At 42.1% G+C, this 24,896-nt stretch overlaps 1 protein-coding gene across 5 annotated transcripts in view; it reads right to left on the bottom strand.

Moving 5' to 3' along the window:
* SLC9A6 (solute carrier family 9 member A6) overlaps window positions 1-24,896 on the bottom strand; it is a 63,987-nt gene that overhangs the window by 17,601 nt on the left and 21,490 nt on the right. For all 5 annotated transcript variants that reach the window (XM_045472790.1, XM_045472789.1, XM_045472792.1 and 2 more), the window contains 10 exons: window positions 24,791-24,868; window positions 24,446-24,522; window positions 24,031-24,143; window positions 21,195-21,300; window positions 16,176-16,317; window positions 14,186-14,291; window positions 13,794-13,882; window positions 10,869-10,982; window positions 5,859-5,970; window positions 4,797-4,950 (listed from right to left, as the gene is read on the bottom strand). In XM_045472790.1, coding sequence (XP_045328746.1) covers window positions 4,797-4,950; window positions 5,859-5,970; window positions 10,869-10,982; window positions 13,794-13,882; window positions 14,186-14,291; window positions 16,176-16,317; window positions 21,195-21,300; window positions 24,031-24,143; window positions 24,446-24,522; window positions 24,791-24,868 — 1,091 coding nt within the window. The remainder of the gene's footprint in view (window positions 1-4,796; window positions 4,951-5,858; window positions 5,971-10,868; window positions 10,983-13,793; window positions 13,883-14,185; window positions 14,292-16,175; window positions 16,318-21,194; window positions 21,301-24,030; window positions 24,144-24,445; window positions 24,523-24,790; window positions 24,869-24,896) is intronic.

Here is a 24,896-nt window from a genome sequence, read left to right as displayed (position 1 = left end):
TGTAACACTCAGAATGTTACTAGAAGCCAGGTCAGTGTAATAAACATTTACGGAGCATTTATTATCTGCCAGGCACTGTGCTAGGCACAGGGCATAGACACGAATGAGACACAGCCCCTTCCCTCAAGGAGCTCACAGACTAGTGGGGGCTACAGAAACAACTAGAGCGCAATCCCCCAAGGGCTCTGCAATCAAGGAGAGCTGGGCTCCAGTTTGGCCTCGGCCCCTTTCTAGCTGTGTGAACTTGGGTTATGCAGTCCAATGAACTCCAAGTTTATCACCTGGAAAATGGGGATAATATCCACCACTTAGAGTTGATGCAAGGATTAAATGAGAAAATGTATCTAAAGGTTTTAAAGGTATCTGATGCATCACTTCATCCTCACTAAACAGCAGCTCGTACAGCACTTCTGTCATCACGAGGCCGACCCAAATAAGCGTTGTCATAGAGATACCCGCGGGAAGCACACGGAAGGAAGAGTGGCTCCGTTGGAAGAGGGCAAAGGGAGGAGGCCTCTGAGCTGTGCTATTTCCTGGGGGTGAAGGAGAATTCCACGCAGAGGAAACAGTAGGAGCAAAGGCTCGGAGACAGAGGACTGCCAAGTGTGTGCGGGAAATGACAGGGAGCCAAGTGTGACTGTCACAAACTACCTGAAAGGACACAGGGATAAGCTGGCTGGCTGGCTCCAGCTCACTGAGGACCCTTTGTCCGCACAACAGCTGGAGTGATCCTTTCACACCGTAAAACAGATCATGTCGCTCCCTTGCTTTAAAATCCTACACGATTTCCAACCGGATTTAAAAATCCAAACTCCTCACCATGTCCTACAAGACCAAATAGCAGGGTTTCCCAAACTACGGCCCAGAGGCCACATCTGGTATGCCTCCTGTTTGCTGGGAACTCAGCCATCGCAACTGATTTACATATTATCTATGGCTGCTTTCACGCTAGGGCTGAGTAGCGGAGACAGAGACCATATGGGCTGTAAAGCCTAGAATATTTACTATCTGGCCCTTTACAGGACATGTTTGCCAACTCCTGCCCCTGTAGGGTCTTGCCCACCTCATTTCCTACCTACCCATCAATCACTATTTCCAGCTATGTGGGCTTTTTTTCTGTTCATTGTACAGGCAAAGTTTGTCCTGCCTCAGGGCCTTTGCACTTGCTTTCCCCACTGCCTGGACCACTCTTCTTCCCGCTCACTGTTTAACTCTCAATGTCCTGTCATTCAGGTAGACTGAGCTCACATGGAACCTGAGAGACCTTAGCTTACCTCTGTGTATAAAGTTCACTCTATCCCCAGTCACTATCACAGTACTGTGTTTGTCGTCACAGTATTTAATACCATCTAAATTGTTTTCTTCATTTATTCATTTACTACCTTATTGTCTGTCTTTTCCCGCTGAAGTACAGATTCCATGAGACCAGGGACCTTTTCTATCTTATTGCTACCACTATATCCCTCCCTCCAGAGCAGGGTCTTTTAACCTTTGCATTACTGATATTTCAGCCCAGATGACTGTTTGTCGTGGGGTGCTGCTCTGTGCACTACCAGACATTAAGGGGTATCCTTAGCCTCTGCCGACGAGATGCCAGGAGCAGCCTCCTCTCTTGGGATTGTGACAATCGAAAATGTCTCTAGACATTGCCAAATGCCTTCCCTCCCCCCGCCTGAGAACCACTAAGAGTCTAAAACAGTGCCTGGCACATGGTTGGTATCCATTGGTATTAATCAAATGAATGAATAAAAGGTACATTTGAAATGTTGTGCTAGGAGCTTTACAGACATTAGCTCACTGAATCCTTACAACAACCCTGGAGGAGGCAGGTACCATCACACACACGTTACAAATGAGGAAACAGAGGCTCACAAAGGTTAAAGAACTTGCCCAAGATCATAGAATTGGTGAATGAAGCAGCAAGAACCCAGAGTCAGATCTCAGCCTGCATGAATCTTAAACTTTAAAGACTTATCAGCATCCTCAAAATTGCACTAGAAACATTTCAGGGGAGGGAAAAGAAACGTAAAATCCAGCCTCTGCTCACAAAGAGGTCATAAAACCCCAAAACAACAATAAAAAGAACTAATCTAAGACTGTAAGGCAATGCGTACAATTAAGTGCCAAACTATGCTACGGGACAGGCAAGATGGGCCAAGGCACTTGCAGAGCTGGTGAGATTGATTCAACTCTATGAGAAGGGTGTTTTTCTTGGAGCGGGGGTAAGCATGCGTAATTTTGTGTGGATGTCAGTCAGGAAAGAGAACGGAGACTCTACTGGACAGCATTATTTTTCATAAATTATCTTATATTTAATTTTGTTCTTCTCAGTAGAATAAGGAAAAATCTTCACCTACAAGCTCTTAAGAAAGGAGTTTAATCCTTCTGAAATTTAACACCCTCATTTCTCAATGCAGCACAGTCCACGAGAAAGGTGAGACTGGAGGCTTCTCTGTCTGCTACTTCATTCTCTGTATGACCTTGAACAGCTTAGAAACTTCTAAAGCCACTATTTCCTCACTTGCAAAATGGAGGTATTGTGATAAGATAAATATGTGAAATGCACTTAGCACAATGCCCAGCACATAACAGGTGCTCAACAAATGCCAGGGCTTCCCTGAAGTCATGATCAGAATTATAAGAACATTATTTTCGATTATATGCCATAATAGCACAGAAATTGGAAGAAAGGAGTTTGAATAGTAAAGAGAAATAAAGACAAAAATAACAACATTCAAAGTGTGATTTAGGGCTGGCTGGTCTTTAGAATGTTTAAGAGAAAGGCATAATAACATGAAAAGATGCTCAACATCACTCCTCATCAGGGAAATACAAATCAAAACCACACTGAGATATCACCTCACACCAGTCAGAGTGGCTAAAATGAACAAATCAGGAGACTATAGATGCTGGCGAGGATGTGGAGAAACGGGAACCCTCTTGCCCTGTTGGTGGGAATGCAAACTGGTGCAGCCGCTCTGGAAAAGTGTGGAGGTTCCTCAAAAAATTAAAAATAGACCTACCCTATGACCCAGCAATAGCACTGCTAGGAATTTACCCAAGGGATACAGGAGTGCTGAGGCATAGGGGCACCTGTACCCCAATGTTTAGAGCAGCACTTTCAACAACAGCCAAATTATGGAAAGAGCCTAAATGTCCATCAACTGACGAATGGATAAAGAAATTGTGGTTTATATACACAATGGAATACTACGTGGCAATGAGAAAGAATGAAATCTGGCCTTTTGTAGCAACATGGATGGAACTGGAGAGTGTTATGCTGAGTGAAATAAGTCAGTCAGAGAAAGACAGATACCATATGTTTTCACTCTTATGTGGATCCTGAGAAACTTAACAGAAGACCATGGGGGAGGGGAAGGAAGAAAAAAAGTTAGAGAGGGAGGGAGCCAAACCATAAGAGACTCTTAAAAACTGAGAATAGGGGTGCCTGGGTGGCTCAGTCAGTTAAGTGTCCGACTTCGGCTCAGGTCATGATCTCACGGTCTGTGAGTTCGAGCCCTGTCAGGCTCTGTGCTGACAGCTCAGAGCCTGGAGCCTGTTTCAGATTCTGTGTCTCCCTCTGTCTCTGACCTTCCCCTGTTCATGCTCTGTATCTGTCTCAAAAATAAATAAATGATAAAAAAAATTTAAAAAAAAAAAGCCTGAGAATAAACAGGGTTGATGGTGGGGGGGGGAGGGGAAAGTGGGTGATGGGCATTGAGGAGGGCACCTGTTGGGATGAGCACTGGGTGTTGTATGGAAACCAATTTGACAATAAATTTCATATTAAAAAAATAACATAAAATAAAATAAAAAAGAGAAAGGCATAATAGAATGAAAAACATGGAGAAGAGATTTTATAAAATGTGAAGTGCTGTTTTCTCTAATGAACCCTACATGTTCTAGAGGCTCAGTAGAGGGTCTATGAAGTTTCAGCCAAACACAGAACTAAAATCTACAAAAGCTTTAGCAACACAGGCTGCTGTATCCATGGAAACAATGCAGAACTCTTGAGATACAGGGAGCTTTCCAACTGAATACATTAATGAGTATGCATTTAACACTTCACAATCTTGGCCTTGGGTTGTCAGGTTAGCAACAGTGGTGATCATAAAGTTGAGAAAGAAAGATAATGTCTAGGACTGATTAGGGTTGGGACAAACTGGATTGTCTCACAGGCTGCAGATAAGAAGAAACAGTTTTGATTTGATCGGGTGATATGGGTCAAAAGCCTTAAATATATGCATATCCTTTGATTAAGCAACTCCACTCCTAGGAATGGATCCTGAGGAAATGATCAAACAAATGCACATTGGTGTATGCGTTTATGAACGTTCACACTGTTAATGGTAACACTAATAGCAAATCCTCAAATGTTAATGCTACTAGAAAAATCTTAGAAACAATGCAAAAGTCCAAAGACAGGGATTTGTTTAAATAGCTTATGATGTATGCAGCCATTAAATTATGATGTAAATATATTTACTGACATAAATGTCCATGCTAGATTACAGTTAAAAATCACTTTACAAGAATCCCTGTAGCGTTGCCCCTTTTTTGTTAAAAAATATATATACATAATGCATAGCAAGAGATCTTGGAAGGACATCCCTCGAAGTGTGAACAACTTTCTTTTGCCCATTTCCCATTTTCTCTGTACTACGTTGTATACTATTTTAAAGGAAAGAAAGAAAACCTCATACATTCGTCAAAGCTTAGAATTTTCTCCTAATTAAAAGAAAACCCCCCCCCGAATGATCATTTAACTGCAAACGAGGTCCCCAGGCGCTACCTACCTTATATGCAAGCATGACAGCATGGCAGTTGTGCCGCCGCCAAATACCCATACAGTAAAAAACACAATCAGAAGCGTGGTGCTGAACATCATCTGGCGTGCGTAAGTTGCAGTATCCCGAATGGCCAAAGCAAATGCCATTGCGCCGCGGAGGCCTAGAAGGGAACGGAAGAGGTCTTTTCCTTCGATAACTCATTTACCAACGCGAGCTTCATAAATTCAGAGAAATAAAGCACATTCTGAGAACTCAGAAGCACGTGAACAACTACATGAACATACGAAGCATACACAGATAAAGAGAATTAGTAGATGATACTGACATGCCCTGACCTTTTAATAATAGTTCACATTTTATTTTTAAGTTCACATATACTAAAATCTACTCTTTTCTGGTGTACAGTCCCATGCGCTTTGATGAGGCATCAAAGTGTGTGGCCACGACCACGACTAAGACACAGAACAGTGTCGTCGCCCTCACCAACCCCCTCCCCGAATTCCTTGGGGCCACACAGTTTTAGCCCAACCTCTCTGTCACCCTGCCAAACCCCTGCCAACCCCCGAGCTATTTCTCCATCGCTACGCTTTTGTCTTTTTTGAGAATGTAACCTTTTGAGACTGGCTTCTTTCACGCTGCACGATGCCCTGAGGGTTCGTCCATGTTGAGCTTATCCACAGTTTGGTGTTTCAGTGCTGAGGAGCACTCCGTGGCCTCATGGACATCCTACAGTTTGCCTATTCATTCACCCACTGGGCTATTTCCAGATTTTGGCAATTGTGAATACAGCTGTCGTAAATACATAACAGGTTTTTGTGTGAAAATACATTAATCTTTATCTTCTCCACTACATGTGCTGTATTTCTGAACCAGGAATTTGAAACCAGAAAAACATTCTCACAGAAGGGAATCGGACACTATAAAAAGAATTTTCTATTGGAGGTTGCGACTTCCACATTTCAGGGAGTCTCATCTTACTAGCACATCATTTCCATTTAAAATCAAGTTGGCATATGTGTGGTGAGTGGCTTCTTGGAGTAGGCTAAGAGAGGGAAAGTTACAACTTACCAGCAAACATCATCATGTGCTGAAAATTTGATCCAATCTTACTTCTTCTACCCAAATTAAGTAAGAGGGACAAGGGGTAAATATTAGCAGCTCTTCCCAAGAAAATAGCAACCTAAAGTTAATAGGTTAAGGCAAATTTCTTTTTTACCATTAATGCTATTTAGACTACACATTCAAGGTGGTGAAAGACCATCTTCAGAAGTTCGGTCTCCAATGGTGGGAGCCAGGTTTCTCACTATTGGAATCGGAGTTCACAGATCAGTCAAGAGGAGGCGGCCAGGATGATGCACGTGATAACAGATTAGAGTTGGAGACATCAGTATGAACTTATGTTTAGTTTAACAGACATACGGATGGTTACATATGTATTTATAGATATACGCACATATAGCAGCTAGCATATATATACATATTTCCTCCCTGTGTCAGCTGAGAGGGCCTAGAAGCCAGGATACCTCAATGGCACTGAATACACTACAGCCCAGATCCTGATATCTAATACCATTCCCCAATAAGAGGAGCCAGGGATCCTTGGAAAAATGGCTGATTCAAGGCTAGGGCAGAAAATATACAAGAAGAGTCTGAAGCATCTTCCCTAGGAAGTAAGGAAGTGTTCAAGGGGTGCCTGGGTGGCTCAGTCGGTTAAGCATCTGACTCTTGATCTCAGCTCAGGGCTTGATCTCAGGGTTGTGAGTTCAAGCCCTGTGTTGGGCTCCACGCTGAGTGTGAAGCCTACTTAAAACAAAAAACAAAAAACAAAACTTCGGGGCCCCTGGGTGGCTCAGTCAGTTAAGCATCCGACTCTTGGTTTCAGCTCAGGTCAGGATCTCATGGTCTGTGGGTTCGAGCCCTGCACTGTGCTCTATGCTGACAGTTCAGAGCTTGCTTGGGATTCTCTCTCTCTCCCTCTCTCTCTGCCCCTCTCCTGCTCATGTGCTGTCTCTCAAAATAAATAAACTTAAAAAAATTCAAAACACATAACGATGGTGGTAAGGGGACAAAGGGACAAAGTACCCACTGAAAGAGTTCCAAATGGCCAAAGCAGGAACAGTTTGGGCAACAAAATTTTAGAAAGTAGTAATGTATCATGACCCAAAGTATAAAATAAATATCATTGAGTCCATCCTGATATAAATGACAAGAAAACAATAAATGGAGGGGGACAGATAAATACCCCATGGAAAGAACTCCTTGAGGAGATGGACTCCATCTAAGCGGTTCGATATAGAAAGGGGGAAAATGAGTAACTTTACAGTGGAGTGGCCTGACCAACACTATCTCAATCAAGTGATTAAGGCTGACGCCAACATTATTAACATGCCTGCAAGTATGTACCTTTGATACAACGCGAGGAGAATGGCACCTTACCTCTGTGACTTCCTCCCAAAGAATGCACAACCCCAGGCTAATCACGGGGAAGATGTCAGACAAATTCTGGTTGGGACACGCCCTGCAAAACATTTTACCGGTAGCCCCTCAAACTATCAAGGATCATCAAAAACAAGTTTGCAAAACCGTCACGGTCGACCAGAACTTAACAAAGCATGACAACTAAATGAAATGTGGCATCGTGGATGGGATTTTGGACGAGGAAAAGGCCATGAGGGAAAAGTTCTGAGAGCCTGAATAAAGTATGGGCTTCAGGTGATGATAATGTGTCACTACTGGTTCACGAACTGTGACAAGTGCACCATGCTAATGTGAGATGTTAAAAACAGGGGAACCTGGGCCTGGGGTATATGAGAGCTTTCTGTATTATGCTCACAATTTTTCTGTAAATCTAAAACTACTCTAGAGTACAAAGACCATTAAAAATAGCGATTCCGTGGGGTGCCTGGGTGGCTCAGTCAGTTAAGCATCTGACTCCTGGTTTTGGCTCAGGTCATGAGCTCATGGTTTCATGGGTTTGAGCCTGCTTGGGATTCTCTCTCTCCCTATCTGCCTCTCCCCCACTTGTGCAGTGTCTGTCTGTCTCTCTCTCTCTCTCAAAAATAAATAAACTTAAAAAATAAAAAATAGTGATTTCTTGAAAAAAGAAAACACAAAATAACATGTGGCCCAACATGGCAGTGACTGCTAGTTTTATCCCCAATATCTATCTTTCCCTTCCTCTCTAGGAGGAGACACTCCTCACTTCCGCCTCCAATTTTCATCTGTGTACACGGGCACCTAGATAAAGAATGTAATTCCCAGCCTCTCTTGTAGGTAAGTGTAACCCAATGGATGTTAAAGTGGAAATGATGTGTACCTATCCTGGGTCACGTCCTTAAAAAGAATCGGCAGACACAGGGCTGAGCCACCTTGGCCCCTAAGAGAAAGGGCAATTCCCCAAGGATGGTTGCAAGGAGGCCGCATGGGTCCCTGATGACTTTGTGAGGTAGAGCTGCCACACCAGTTCAGACTTTTACATGAGAAAGAAAGAAACTTCTACCTTGCTTCAACCTGGGTTAATTTGGGTCACTGTCACATAAAACCAAACCTACATCCGAACTAATATAGCCAGCAAGAGGACAACTCTCTCCCGGTAAAAGTCAACGTTCATGGTAGGCGTTTGTACCGAGGAACCGGAATTCGTAACAGACTCAGAAACCTATGGAGAATATTTAGCCTCGTTTCTGGAGAAGTATAGTGGATCAAGCCACTTGACTGCTCAAAAAATTCTCAAAGACTGGCAGGATAGGAAGTTATACTGGTCTCATGGGAGCCTTCCAGCTAGGGTTCTTCTCTTATTTATAGGGTTTTCTCTTTTTTTGCCTGAAGTTCGTTCCCAGAAAACGAAAACACTCCAGAATGGCATTTCAGTAAGACCTCACTTTCACAGACATGCTGCTTAAAGTCTTAATTTAAAAAATATTTCTGCTAATCTCTGTTTTTAAAAAAATTTTTTTTAATGTTTATTTATTTTTGAGACAGAGAGAAACAGAGCATGAATGGGGGAGGGGCAGAGAGAGAGGGAGGCACAGAACCTGAAGCGGGCTCCAGGCTCTGAGCTGTCAGCACAGAGCCCGACGCGGGGCTCGAACTCACGGACCGTGAGATCATGACCTGAGCCGAAGTCGGATGTTTAACCGATTGAGCCACCCAGGCGCCCCTCTGCTAATCTCTTTGGCAGAAACTTCATTCTGAAGTTTTTAAAACTATCTCTTTTGGAAACCACTAATGCAAACATCTCACCCCCAACCACACTCTCTGCTTCCATGTTTGTTTATCTATCCCACTCGGATGGTTCCCCCACCTCCCTGGGACCTCCCACGCAAAGAGTTCTCAACTCTTCCCTCAAACAACCAGTCCAGCCCTCTCTCCTCTTTACTTCCATTCTCAGCCACATCTTATTAACACTCTTCCCGGGGTGCCCGGGTGGCTCAGCTGGTTAAGTGTCTCGACTCTTGATTCCGGCACAGGTCATGATCTCACAGTTTGTGAGATCGAGCCCTGAGTTGGGCTACATGCTGACAGCACAGAGCCTGCTTGGGATTCTCTCTCTCCCTCTCCCCCACTCACGCTCTCTTTCTCTCTCAAAATAAAAAAAAAAAAAAATAAGCTTAAGAAAAAGAAATTAAAAAATAACACTCTTCCCTATACCCTGGATTCATCTGCCCCTCTCTGGGATTTCACTGTAGTCACTGGACTAGACCCCAAACCTGCAAGGACCCATCTCAGTCTTCTTCATGCTGCCAGCCAAGTACTCCTAGACACAATAGTACAACAGGGCAGACTGACTCCACTGTCAGTTACCTATTCCTCAAACCCAAATGGGTCCTTAATACCACTCAGCAATCCCACAGCATTTCTTTGGTCAATTCACTCGCTCACTCGCTCCCCCACTCTCTACAACTATTTCCAAATCTCCTCCAAACTCCTATTACCTGTGGAAGACAGCCTCCAAGATGGCTCCCAATGATCCCCGCCTCCTACTACTCGCCCCTCTGTGTAGTCCCTGCTCACACTGTATCAGCGTCCATCGGTGTGACCAATAGGTGGAAGGGATGATGGTCACTTCCTAGATTAGGTTATAAAAGACACTTCGGCTTCCATCTTGACGCTCTCCCTCTGGGGGAAGCTATGTTGTGAGCTGCCCCATGGAGAAGTCCCTGGAGAAAAACTTAGGCCTCCAGCTAACAGCCATGTGAGTGAGCCTGGGGAGGATCCCCCACCCTCGGTCAAGTCCTGAGAGAGTGCAGTTCCAGCCCAGAGCGAGACAGTAACCTCGCAAGAGATCTTTGTGCCAGAACCCAGCTAGGCTGTTCCCGGATTCCTGACCCTCAGAAACTGTGTGAGGTAATACATATTTGTTGTTTTAAGCTGCTAAATTTTAGGCTAATTTGTTCTACAACAGAAAACTGATAGGCCACCTGCTCCTACCTCCTTCTCAGCAGGTGCTCCCACCTCCTACTCCACAGATAAAAATAGAAGCCAGCAGACAGGAATGCCATCTTACTTGTGTGCGGCAGCCATCTTTACACGCCCTGTCCTCTCCTGGGACAACGGTGGAGCTGTGCCTCCTCCCTCTGGAGGCCAACCCCTCCCCACATGTGTTAGATTCCATTTTCACCTGCTTTCTCCCGAGGCTGGCACTCGCTTTCATGGACTCAGCTTTTCCATTTCGACTGCTTTTTAAAGACAGGGACAGAGACTAAGACAGAAGAAAGCAGCCTCCGTCGGCCTTTCACCCTCCTGCGACCACTGCCTTAGGGAGCAGAGCGCAAACTCTTCCCCAGGACCCACTCTTTCTCTCTCCCCTTCAATGACAGAGGACAGTTGTATTCTGGGGGACTGGCGGGATGGGCGGGGACTTCCTTCTGTCATTTTGACCTGTGTTATCTGTGCACTCGACAACAACGAAGAGAGAATGGAATACAGAATAGGAACAAGAGTCGAAATCCTTATTCGTTTTACTCAGAGGAAAATTTCATATATTTAAATGTATTCTTATGAACCACCCCTCCAGAAAACAAGCGCAAGCCTCAAGTGAAAACAGGTTTTCAAAATAGAACACATAACAAAGGATACAAATGCACCTACTACAAATGTCGGGTTAAAGACATGGTTCTGGAAGGTGAACAGTGTCAGTCCCATGTAGGAGAAGATGAAATTCTCTGCCAAGAAATTGAGAAGCTCAAACAACTGAAACGAAATTTTAAAAGGTTAGTCCAGTAAGTGCATTAAGTTACGTCATTTGAAAACATGACTGTCACTAAGATAATGAAGCAGACCCTTCCCCTAGGTAAAGCCCACGTACCTCCCCAAAATATGTGCTTCAGCGGGGAGCAAACGTAGACAGGACATTTCTGGCCCCACGGAGAAAGCCAGAAATGTTGCCTCCGCACGTCCCTCCATTGGCTTCCTTTGCCCAATCCCCATGCTCAGTCATTCTCCTCTTCCTTCTCCAAACCTTGTGAAGTGTACTGCCTTGGTCTGTCTTTCTGGCTTTCATCACCGCCCGCCCCTACTGCTGCAAAGGGCCCCTGACTGTGTCCCTGACGCCCCCATCCTGCACCCTCACCCAGGGGGTCTCTCTCAGCATGGCAGTTTGAAGACCCTTCCCTCTTTTAGGCTGGAATATCTAGTTCAAATTCTCTTCTCTTGGCATTGAACGCTTCATGACAAGTCTTGTATCACCTCCTCGTGTGATTTCACTTTTGACGTGGGTCTTAGCCCTCATTTAGGGAGCAGGGGCTTACGCGTTATAGCCACACGCTCTGTCCCCTCCCCTGCTGCCTGCCCATCCCCACCACTTCACACCACTGCCTGTCAAGTGTTACTGACACGACAGGGATTCAAGATTTGCCGACTGAATGAATTCCAGGCCCTCTGTAATCCACATCCCTCGGTCCATCAGAGTTATCTACCACTGCTCTTGAACGTGAGCCCTCTGGCCCACTAAACAGGGTAGTGGTTAAGTAACAACATGGGCCCGGGGGTCAAAATGCCTTGGCTCGAATCCTGCTTTTCCCACTAGCTAGCTGTGTAGCTCCGGGCAAGTTAACCTTTCTAAACCGGAGTTGCCTCATGCTTGAAAAATGGGAATTAAAAATGGAAATAAGTAAGTATATATTTAATTTACTTTAAATGACTTAATATACTATTATTATTAGTTACTCATTTGCTTAATTATCAAGCTAAACTTTTTTAGTTTAATAGCTAAGACAGTTTTTATCATGCGCCTGGTACTATGCTTGCGACTTTTACAAGCATTATCTTGTTTTAATCTCACAACTCTGTGAGCTAGGTATTATGATTATCCTCATTTTAAAGATAATAAAACTGAAGCGCAGAGAAGTTATGTAACTTGCCCTTGTCACACAGCCAGCAAGTACTGGAACCAGGATTTGGAACAACACAGAATCTCTGTTTTAATCCACAACACCAAGGGTTGGCAAACTTTTCTTGGGAAGGACCAAAGAGAAAGTAAATATTTGAGGCTTTGCAGGCCACACGGTCCCTGTCACAGTCACTCAATTCTGCCAATGAAGCACAAAAGCAGCCACGGACTACATGTTTAAAAAAAAAAAAAAAGGGTGTGGCAGTGTGCCAAGAAAACTACTAGTGGACACCGAAATCTGGATTTCATATAATTTTCATGTGTCACAAAATATTCTTCTTCTTTTGATCTGTTTCCAACCACTGGAGAAATGTAAACATCATCCTCAGCTCACAGACCTTACAGGCAGGTCTGGTCATTGACTGCCAACCCCCGGGGCCACACTTCGCTGCTTCCATTCGCTAACATTACCTACTTTCTGTTTCTACCTTTGCTGGTATTATTTCCCTGTGGGTTTTTTTTCTTATGCTTATGCTTTTTCTAGGCTTTTCTGAATCCTTCCTATCTTTCTAGGTGTACCATTTCTTCTCTGATAGTTTTCCCGCCTCTTCAGGCCTCAAACCCTCTCTCCACTTCTCTGACCTCTTGTAGGACATATCATCTGAAACACAGAATCTAGAAGTTCTATTAATCTGGGATTTTTTTTTACTGCTATACAAGCTTCGTATCACCAATAAGACTGGAAACTCCTGCCTTGTTGTTTCTGAATTCCCCACCTCATTGTCTAGAAAAAATGCCAAATACCCCAGCTGATTTTCTTCTCTACACTTAATGAAGTGAATGAATTTGTAAAAGGGATTTGTAGCCCCAGTGTATATGCTTGGGGAAGAAAAGTCTAATCTCTTGAGGAGTTAGAAAAAAGCACAGGTTCAGATGCTACATTTCTGGCTCCAGAAGAAAGAAAAAAAGAATTAGGACATTTGCTCCTGCTTTATCAGAGGAGTCCTTTCCCGGGTAATCTCACTGTGTTCTAATCATTTGGGAAAACGGAAAGCTTCGATTTCTCGATATAACCATAATCGGGCATGTTTCTATTCCAGACATTACATATTGTTCATCCACTCGTTCCATACGCTTCGTAAGACCAGAAAACCCTACGTCTATTTCCTTTAGAACTCCCTTCAGGTACCCTGCACAACTGATCATTCAGTACCATGGGAAACCCAAGCACTGGTGTAGCTGACGTTCCTGGAAACACAGCGGCTGTGAAGTGCCTGAAAGGAAGTCGATCTTCTCTTCTCTGGGGCACCCGGCAGCAGACCCAGTCGGATCAGAAATGAACCTTATTTCTATCACCCGGAGGTACTTCTAGTCAGACCTGAACGAACTTCCAAAACGTTCCTCTTGGAAAACAAGGAAAGGAAGCTAACTGATCGCTGGAGCCACGATACTAATGGCCCCTCGCTTTTCTGCTGAACTATCTCTACCCTAAGAGCTGCCACCCTTCAGCCCCCATCGATTTCCAGAGTCAAAGTGAGAGAAGCTGAAATGAATAGGCATTGTTTGGAACCAACTAAAGATGATTTTTCAGTAACAAAAAAAAAAAAAAAAAAAAAGACTTCTGTTTTGCTGCAAGGAGGAAAAGTTTATTCACAAACTAAAGTTTGTCTTACCTGTTTAGTTCTATGCTGAGACTCTGTGGACAGATTATTGTACGTGTAATGGGCCTGTGTGATGCCGCAGAACAACACTGCAACCACGCCTATAAAGACAACAAGTTCCAAGTTCACATCAAAGGAGAATTCCCGACTTTCAGAGTGAGGCTTTTACTTCACAGAAGATCATATGCTCAGTGTTGGAATTTCCAGTTGTCACTTACTTTGTTAAGAGGAACCACTTCTGTTAAAAATCTTTTCTTTTTATACCATGAAGTAACTGCGTAAATCCCAACCCTAACGAGTTTGTTCCAATACTAGAAGCTCTGCCCACAGGTAGAAAAAAAAAAAAATGACTGCTAAAGTCACTCCCTGTGAACGTTTACAATGAAAAGGGGCAAGGACCCTACCTGTGAAACCCCACGCTTCAGCCAAGAGGAAAGTACTCCAGGACATCAAGAAGAACAAGCCTGTCTCCAACAAATGGAACTCCCGTAATTTGGTGAACTTTGTCACGTAAGACCGTCAAGGTTGATAACAAGATCTTGTGATACAGAAGTGCGACTAGAAAAAAAAAAAAGTCGAAGCAAGGCAACCACGCAAGAAGGGTTCTCCGGTCTAACACAAAAGTCACAGAATAAGGAGGCACCAAAGCGAAGGAACTCTTAAAATGAGCGTCATACTGAGGAGTCAGCAGTCTTTGCTTCCGTGAGGAAGCCGCAGTTTTGTCAATCCGATCGTTTTATGGGTATCGCATGCCTTGCCGGAAACCACATCATAAAGGACAGGCAGAGACGGGAGTGACAGAGCAGACACACAACATGCCAGCTCTGATTATAAATCTGCAACCCGAAGCAAGACAGCTTCCATAATTATAGCGATTTACATTCACTCAGAACATGGCATTTCCATGAGATTTCATGTTCATTTGATCCCCTAGCACCTCTGTGATGCAGAGTAGTCCATGATGAAGCAACTGAGGCACGTCACCCATGTACACTAATCTCAAAAGTATTTTGTTAGTCAAGGGGAGAAGGGCCTGTGTAGGCCTGTGACAAATCGCAGACTGGAGTCTACATTCGCTTCAACAACTGTGTACCACAACAAAAAGATTCCTAACAAGATATACTCCCTACCCTCAAGGAGATTGTTAATGGGGCAGTGATACGATCTGTCCTGGCTCCTCCTTCAGAACATCTTACTGTCTCTTTGTGCCTCAGTTCACCTGAAAAAGCCATAAGACGAGTCCCTTCCAGCGCAAAGCTGAAGTAGAGCAAACTTACAGATCCTTGAAAAAAGTTTTTTTTTTTTTTAAGATTTTATCTTTGGGGCGCCTGGGCGGCTCAGTCGATTGAGCGTCCGACTGCGGCTCAGGTCACGATCTCACGGTTTGTGAGTTTGAGCCCCGCGTCGGGCTCTGTGCTGACAGCTCGGGACCTGGAGCCCACTTCGGATTCTGTGTCTCCCTCTCTCTCTGCTTCTCCCCTGCTCACACTCTGTCTCTCTCTCAAAAATAAAGATTTAAAAATTTTTTAAAAAGATTTTACTTTTAAGTAGCCTCTACACCCAACGTGGGGCTTGAACTCACAACCCTGAGATCAAGAGTCACACGCTCTACTGACTGAGTCAGCCAGGTGCCCCAAAGAGTATTTGTTTTATATAAAAATATCTTACAGTTCTCGAACTGGAAGCTCTTTAGAGGTCATCTAGTCCCACTCATCTTCCGTGCTGTCCCCACCTGCCACCTTCCTACACTAAAGGTCCACAGGCGAAATGTCGGTGCTCCTATACAGGAAGCACCAGGAAGGCAGAGGCCACATTTGTCTTGTCCATCTTTGACGCCCAGAGCGTAGCATCTGGCATGCAGGAGGCAATCAGGAAGTGTTTTTTGAATGAACATAAGAATGGCTTGCCCAACATTTCCAGTAGCAGACTGGTGGCAATGCCAAAGACTCTGGAACAGAAGGTTAAAATCGGTTAAGAGCTGAGATGAACTCCCATCTGTCCAAACCCAGGAAGCCTCTTTTGTTCAATAGGCATCGTGGTCGCACATTTCTATTCGTCCTATTCAACAAAGAGCAAATGAAGAGTAGTGCAGAATACTCCGAGGCTCTGTGAAATATATTTACCTTATATCAATTTAGTCTACAATCTTGGAGGGGTCACTGTCTCTAATTAGACTCTTTTAGTGAAAGTTTGAGGGCATGGAGCTGAATGCAAAACGATGAAATTCCTTTATTTATCTATCGGAAAAGATGACTGCCTAACGTTTTCAAGCCAAGTACTTGGTTATAAGGTTAATAATTATAACACAGTGACAATTATGGAATTAGGAGAGACCGTGGAATACAGTATTCAACCACTTTGTTAGGTTAACAAGGAAAATTAATAAAAGGATATTAAAGCTGTCACCACGCCAGTAGCGGCACCCATTGCGAAAGATCCACTGAAGATCCCAAGGAAAATCCCAATGGACTTGAACATGGCTGTGACATCAAAGGTGTGGCTGTTGTCTCCGGCTGGCTGGTATGCCACTATTGAGCTACAAAAGAGTGACTGTTTTTACTTCCAGAAGCAGGTTTTACTTTAAAAACAATGTAAAAAAATAAATAAATAAATACATCATCTGGTGTAGTAGAGCTTGAAAGATGAAATTGGGGTCAGGGTGGGGGGTGTGGGGGAGAGGACAAAAACTTTCTATTCGAATTGCCAAAACAAGGACAAAAGGTTACCAAAATGCCCTGTGGTGGATGCAACTAGCAAGAAAACTCCGCTTTTATGTAAATGACATTTTCAGGGGACAGAATGTTTTACGGTCCTCTATATGAAGTTGCACCAAGGCTTTTCCTCCAGCGACAACCTCCTGTGCAGCACTATTCTTTCAGGACTCTGTTTAAGACTTACTAGCACTCAGTGCCTACAAGCCCTGACACACTAATGTGAAGAAACTAATGAAAAATTCCACTTATTTCCAGCAGAGGGATAAGAATATAAAGAATACTGCTCAATACTGTTCAGTACTCAACCAGGTCACATTTTGTTTTCCCTGTCGACTTTTAGAATACCAGAATGGGCCCTATGCCTAACATCCATTCACTCACTGAAATGGACTTTTACAGGCAAATGGGCCTGAAAGTCCATCCAAGGAATTTGAATCCACTTGACCGTACTTTTAGCTTGCCCAGCTGGATCTCCACCTCAAACTTATGAAAGAAAAGTCATTCTGCAAGAAGCTAAGACAGACAATTACAGGAGACGCTCTCCATCTTGAACTTACAGTCCAAACCTGGTCTAAAAATGCTTCTTTTTAGAACAGTCGCCCAACAGAAATGGCGGAGAAAATCACTGTTGCCAGCAGGTGTCTGGTGAGAGTACCTACCATTACTAAATCAGTTCTCGTCTCAGTTAATTGAGGTCCGAGGGTTTTTATAAAAAGTCTAGACCCAAAGATATCATATAAGTCATGTCAAAGAGACGAAGGAGAAAAAACACATTCCTAGGAATATATAATGAATTCTCCCTGTGGTTACTGCAGTGTGTGTGTGTGTGTGTGTGTGTGTGTGTGTGTGTGTGTGTGTGTTTTAAGGTTCAAGGCTGAAAAATGGGCTCGCTACACCACGTATACCAAGTTCTTCTCATGCCTCCCCAGTTAGGTTAAAAAATTATTATTTTAATAAATAAGAAATGGTCTCTAATGTCATGCTATCTTGCCCATACATAAAGGGCCTCACCACCATAACTGAGATTTGACCACACAAGAACAGGAAAATGTAGCAGCTGGCTGGAGAAAATAATCTTGCTGCTACAATCTTCTTTCTCCCTGGTGACAGCTTTCAAAATGCTGGCTGGAACAAAAAAAAATATCTACGCCATGCCTCCTAAGACTGCTTTCCCTGGATTCGTTCATGTAAACTCAAGACTCACACTAGTCATGATTTTGTTCTTTAATCACTAAAATATACAGGAACACATGAAAGCATGGTGGGCTGAGAACACACGAGAGGCTTATTTTTTCTTGTCAAACACTGGCCTCTGGATTGATATCCTAGCTCATCTCTTCCACAAATATTACTTTATCTTGAGGCAGCCATATTTTTATACTTTAAAATGTTTTAAAATGTTTATTCATTTTTGAGAGACACACACAGAGAGAGACAGAGTGTGAGCAGGGGAGGGGCAGAGAGAGAGGGAGACACAGAATCCAAAGCAGGCTCCAGGCTCTGAGCTGTCAGCACGGAGCCCGATGCGGGGCTCGAACCCATGAACCGTGAGATCGTGACCTGAGCCCAAGTGGGATGCTCAACCGACTGAACCACCCAGGCGCCCCTATAAATACTTTTGTTAATCCTACAAGTAATACAATGTACAATTGAGGGGGAAAAATCATTCCTTCGTTCTACTGCCCTGACAGAGCTGTCTTATTTGCCTTCTCTGTTTCTTTCCCCTCTACTTGTTACATGTGTGCTATTTCATGTTTAGTTGTAATTATAGGGAATATATGGTTTTTAATTCTGCTTCTTCATCCGACAATGACATAAACTATTAGTCTCTCTAACCATGATTTTTAAGACTTCAACGTTTATTTATTTTTGGGACAGAGAGAGACAGAGCATGAACGGGGGAAGGGCAGAGAGAGAGGGAGACATAGAATTGGAAACAGGCTCCAGGCTCCGAGCCATCAGCCCAGAGCCTGACACGGGGCTCGAACTCACGGACCGCGAGATCGTGACCTGGCTGAAGTCGGACGCTTAACTGACTGCGCCACCCAGGCGCCCCTGGTTTTTAAGACTTCAAAAATGGTCCAGATGGATGTAATGATTTGTTTAACCATTTCCCCACTGTTAGATATTTAAAAGTTGCTTCTAATATTTTTGCTACTCTAAACAAAAATGTGAAAGAGCATATTTACACTTTTTACAAATTTTGGACTATTTTCTTGTGCTACATTCCTGGACACTACATTACTATACCTGCGGCTCCTTTTACATGTTGTGCAACTTTCAAAGTAGATCTGTTTTTAGAGGGAAATAGGACCACCTCTCTCAATGTTTTACTGGTCACATCCATTGGCCTAGAAATTCTACTTCTTTTTTAAAAAAATTTTTTAAAGTTTATTTATCCTGAGTGGGGAAGGGGCAGATAGAATCCCAAGCACGCTCCACACCATCAGCACAGAGCCTGATGAGGGGCTTGAACTCACAAACCGCAAGATCATGACCCGAGCCAAAACCAAGGGTCAGATACTTAACCGACTGAGCCACCCAGGCGCCCCTAGAAATTCTACTTCTAAAAAATATCCTACAGAAATATCCATAATGATTCATAGAAATTTACACATAAATATGTTCACTGCAGTGCCATTCACAATAATGTATTAGAAAACACCACACATTAATAGGGGATAGGAGAGGTAAATTTGTGGTGTATCCATACAATAGGATAATAGAAGTTATTAATGTAGTAAAATGTCCAAATGAGAAAAGCAAGTTATAGAAGAATATGTTTAGTGCTATGCTTTTGTTTAAAAAATATTAACATATTTATATGCATTTTATTATCCTAAAGGAAAAGTCTGGATGAAAACTTTAACAGTGGTTATTTCTGAGAGCTGAAATTTCAGGAATTTTCTCCATTCTAAGTCAAATACTTTGAAATTTTTGTTACAAACGTGTTAATTTTATCATCATGAATAATAACAAAAGATAGAATACAAAAGAGTAGGTGATACTAATTTCAATGTTAACAATGTAAAAGTGATCTTGGTTAGAACACCAGGGTTTCTCAGTCCCGGCACTATTGATATTTGGGGCCAGAGAATTATCTGTTGGGTGGTGAATGCTGTCCCGTGTATTGAAGGATACTGAGCAGCATCCCTGGCCTCCACCCACTAGATGGTTTGGAGTAAAGGCAACTGTTTACAGGGCTAGGTATTTGCTTAGTAGGAGTGGGTTGGCAGGATTGAATTCCTCAGAGGTTTAGACTCATTCACCTGCAAACACTTCTAATAACACGCATAGTAATTTCTGTAAGTAGATTAAAATATTGCTCATTTCAATAACTGTCCTTAAAAAGTGTATTAATTTGGCACTTCTGAAAATTAACAAATGTTTCTGCAATGCTTATGTTAAAGAAGAGAAATACAACTTGAACTACAACGAGAGATTGCTCAATCATCAAACTGGCAAAAATACAAAAGTTTGACAAATATTCTGTTGGTGAAGCTATGAGGAAACAGGCACTCCCATAATTCAATGGTTAAAGTACAAAATGGCATAATCTCTTTGACGGGCGATTTAGCAATGTCTAACAAAAATACAAATGTATTGGGGCGCCTGGGTGGCTCAGTCAGTTGAGCGTCTGACTTTGGCTCAGGTCATAATCTCGCAGTCTGTGAGTTCAAGCCCCGTGTCGAGCTCTGTGCTGACAGCTCAGAGCCTGGAGCCTGCTTTGGATTCTGTGTCTCCTCCTCTCTCTGCCCCTTCCCCACTCGTGCTCTGTCTCTCAAAAATAAATAACGTTAAAAAAAATTTTTTTTAAAATTACAAATGTATTTACCGTTTAACATGCTAATCTCACTTCTGGAAAATTATCCCACTAATATACCTCTGCCCGTATAAAACAGGTGAGTTCAAGGTTAATCACTGCAGCATTGCTTGGGATAGCAAAGGACTGAAAACTCTTAAGTTTCCAGCAATAGGAGACTGATTAAATAAACTATAATACAGTTCATAGTATAGTACATAGAATGAGTAAACCCTCTGTATTGATATGGAAAGATCTCCAGGATATAGTTGCATGAGAGAAAGCTAGGTATAGCACATATTTACCATGCTTTTAAAATAAGAACTAAGAGGCAAATAAAAATATTTATTCATATGTGTATTTGCATTTGTATAAGACACAGGAAGACACACAAGAAATTAATAAAAAAGGTTACATATCAGGGGCTGGGGGGGGGGGACAGGTGGATGAGAACAGGAGTAAGAATGTGACTTTTCTATGTCACCTCTCTATACGGTTTTGATTTTTGAACCACGTAAATATATTATCTGTTCCAAAATTTAATTTAAAGAGAAACATTCATATTATAATGTTAAAAAAAAGAATAAAAAATTATATACACGCCATAATCACAACTGTGTAAAAATAGCATGGATACAAAACAAAAATAAAAGGCAATGTACCCTGAATCTTTATAGTAACTGTCTTTAGGTGTGAGGAGGACATATCATTTTTTCTTCCTCTTTCTTCCTGGAATTTTCCATGTTGTCTGTAAGTATGTATTTCTTTAAGAGGAAACAAAAGCCTCATTCTTTCAAATGTCTGCATTCATAATGCACTTTATTCAATAAGTAACTTGTGGTTCCTAGTACCCTGACATTGAATATACAGAATATAGTAAGAAAAAAGAACACTTACGAAGACAGCACTATGGCAACGGCGTCATTGAGGACACTCTCCCCAAAAAGAAGTGCGTAGAGTTCAACATCCACTTGAAGCTCGTGGAATATGGCAAGGACAGTCACTAGCAAGTAGAAAGGGTCAGAGGAATATTCAGATATTACAAATATAACATAGTCGTCTCCACACGTGATTATGATGGTTACTTAGAAATTCATCTCTACCTCTTAGGATCCAATCCCAATAAACATTCTCTTATCATATTAAAGATTAGGTAAGTTCATGTCGATACTTCTCTCTTCCCTAATTGTGTACCTGCAACATCTCCTTTATCTTACAAAGAGCTGAAATTAGCTTGGAGGACTGAGTTGACCTACATGTGTCATGCAAATGCTAATATTCTTGTCTTGTATATTTCTTTTCCATAAAGAATATATACAAAATTTCTTACAGACCAGGCAATCATTAATCTTTGATGAAGAAGGGTATTATGAAAAGCATCTCTTCCTGCAAATTTCCTTTTTTTTCTTTGGAGACTTACAACTCATTTCTATTTGACTTGCAAATTTCAAGCACACTGGGTTAGCCAAGACAGTAGGAAGTGAAAGGCACAAGTTTGGTATTGGTTGAGATAAAATTTATGACCAGAGTTAAAGTTTCTATATTTAATAAGAAGCCAATGATCAGACGATTATAGCTTGAGAAGCTAAAAAAACATCCTTCTTCTAGGCAACAATTCTATGAGAATTCTTAGAAAATCAGATGAGACTGAAGTTGCATTATAACTTTGATTGCTGAGTCACATACAGCTCACTCCCTAGACAAACCCGAGCACACATGAAAGAATATTATAACCAGAGATGGGATAGCTCTTTCAAATGCCAACCAACAAAACAGGAAACTTCCATTTTAAAAGATGTAGTTTCTACTGCAAAGCATTTCATCTGGAATATATGGAGATAAAAGCTTACCAAGGGGAGGAGAAAAGGAGGGCAAAAGCAGTGCTGAAGAATTTTGCAAAGAGGATTTACAGCTCACCCTTCTAACAAGTATACAATTATAAAATAACAGAATTATTATAGGGGCAAATGCCTATATAACTCAGAAGAGATGTAACTGTCCAACTTAATATAAGCAAAACAGTTTCGCTAGAGCCATTCTGGCAATATTTTGTAACCAAAACAAAGCCGGAAGACCGAAGTAACGTAGCTAGTCCAATTGACTCAGATTTCTCATAGACATTGCAGTCGAGGACCTTGCTTCCAAGCAAAAGGACCCAGAAAAGAGAGACCACTGGCTCCTTGCAAAAAGCATCCAATTTTCACACTGATAATGCGTGCAGCTCTAAACAGTAAGGTGGCAGCCTTTATTGTCTTTAAGGGAGCAATTTGATTTTCAGTTTTAAAAATGTTAAACTACACAAACGCCTCTCTAAAATGCCCTCTGAGCTTTATAAAATCATCTCATATAGAGAACATATTTTCCTACTTCCTGTAATATAATTCCCTGTGTTATCAGTTAACACAGGAATTCAGAGTTAACCTTAAGATCATACCTTGAATTGTACTGGATGACAATTAAAGTAGATCAGTAAATGAACAAGGGCAAAAAGTAAAACAGAACAAACCTCTGCCAAGGTTCTAAAGCCTAGTAAAAGAAACCCTGCATCCTGAGTTCAAAAACTGCAGTCTATGTTCCCATTGCTACGTCTTCAGCCTGCATACTCTCTAAATTTTTAATATTTATTTTTGAGAGACAGAGTGTGAGCGGGGGATGGGGGGAGAGGGAAACACAGAATCCGTTGCAGGCTCCAGGCTCTGAACCGTCAGCACAGAGCCCGACGCCAAGCTCGAACTCACAAACCGTAAGATCATGACCGGAGCCAAAGTCGGACGCTTAACCGACTGAGACACCCAGGTGCCCCCAGTGTGCATATTCTCTAGATTCCTAATGTGAATGTAGCTGTGAGGCTCACCAGTACTGTATCACAAAAGCTACAAACTAACTCTGTAGAATTACATTCATTCTCCAGCTGTGCTCATATCAAAACTATTTCATAGCTGTAAAACCAATCCTTTAATGTACAGTAAGGCCCACCAATGATGCCAAATCACGCTTACAGAGGCACAACTGCCTTCTTTTTTAATACATATTTATAGGTATTTTTATTTTTTTATTTTAGAGAGATAGAGCAAGTGTGCAAGTGGGAGAGAGGGGCGGGGGGGGGGGGAGAGGGAGAGAGAGAGAGAAAGAGAGAAAGAGAATCTCGAGCAGGCTCCATGGTCAGCATGGAGCCCAATGTAGGGCTCAATCCCATGACTCTAGGATCATGAGCTGAGCTGAAATCAAGAGTAGGGCCCTCAACCAACTGAACTACCCAGGTACCCCACACAACTGCCTTCTAACAATCATTTAAAAACTGTTTTTCTTACTCTTAAATGCAGATAGTTGAATATAAACATTAGATTTTTAAGGAAATGGTTTCCAGAAGCTTGAAAGAATATACTATTATTACCCATTTTAACTAATCTAGTTCATAGTCACCAAATACCCAGTTACTAAAGATAGAACCAACCTGAATTTCTGAAGCAAAGGCCTTACAGCCCTCATCTAAATAGCATCAAACTGTGGACCACTAATGAGCAAAAGTAATAAAATAAAATAAAAACAAAATGTATGTTTAAGCCAAAAGGGCCCATACATTTTGTTTTTTCCTCCACAGTTGAAAAGTATAATACTATGGGAATTTATGAATTCTACACCTAAAGGAAGGATCCCACACACACCGTTTTGCTGGCAAAACATGGTACCGTAAGTACTTCAGAACTTAAGCTCCCCTCTCATGGACACATACCTGGGTCAGTTGCTGATACAATGGCACCAAACAGCAGACAGTCTGTAAAGTAAAAATCTCCCGCAAGCTGTCCGGTCACTTTCATCAGTGTGACACAGCCATACATTATTGACCTGGTCAATAAACACATTTCTACTTTAGAGAAAACAGTAACTGTTACAGAAGTTAGAATATCCTAAGAAGATGGGTCTACTGTAGTACTCGGTGACTAATCGCAAATTTAACTCATGTCATTTAAATATGGTAATACCTTGGCCTTAAGGAAAATTCAAACAACTTGATATCTATGTGAATACATTTTACTGAAAAAGGTCCTTAGACACACTCAGGAACACAATACTGCAAAAATTGAATATGCATTATTTAAAAAGTATAATTTGAAGGATAAAAAATGTTTTAACCTTCAAGTACTTACCCAATTACAAAACAAGAAATTGCTGTTCCAAGAAAAGCATATGCTAGGATAGACCCAAGGTTTCGAAAGAAATGTCTCTGACAAAAAAAAAAAAGTTATAGTGCGTTAGAATACTTACCAATTATTTGAAAAAGAGAAGGCTTTCTATTCTAGTCTGCTTTGCTAATATTAAATGCATTATTCATTAAAAGAAATAAGAGAAAGAATTTTTGTGCAGGCATAAATTTCAGCAGGGAGAGAAGGGAGGGAAACCTGGAAAGAACTGCCTATTTCTGAAGTGACAAAGATGAAAAAGCCCATGGAGGTTAAGGTCGTTCAAAGTATGTGAAATACAAAAGCACTTACTCTTTTCAGACTATATCCTGCATAAAATATGATAGGAGGAAGCAATATGTTGAAAAATACTTCTGGATCAAAGGTAACCTGTTAAAATAAAGAGTTCTTTTAGATG

The sequence above is a fragment of the Leopardus geoffroyi genome, chromosome X, assembly GCF_018350155.1.
Source record: "Leopardus geoffroyi isolate Oge1 chromosome X, O.geoffroyi_Oge1_pat1.0, whole genome shotgun sequence".
Lineage (NCBI taxonomy): Eukaryota > Metazoa > Chordata > Mammalia > Carnivora > Felidae > Leopardus > Leopardus geoffroyi.
Note: the sequence above shows the minus strand (reverse complement) of the source record. Positions and strands in the feature narration are given on the sequence as shown.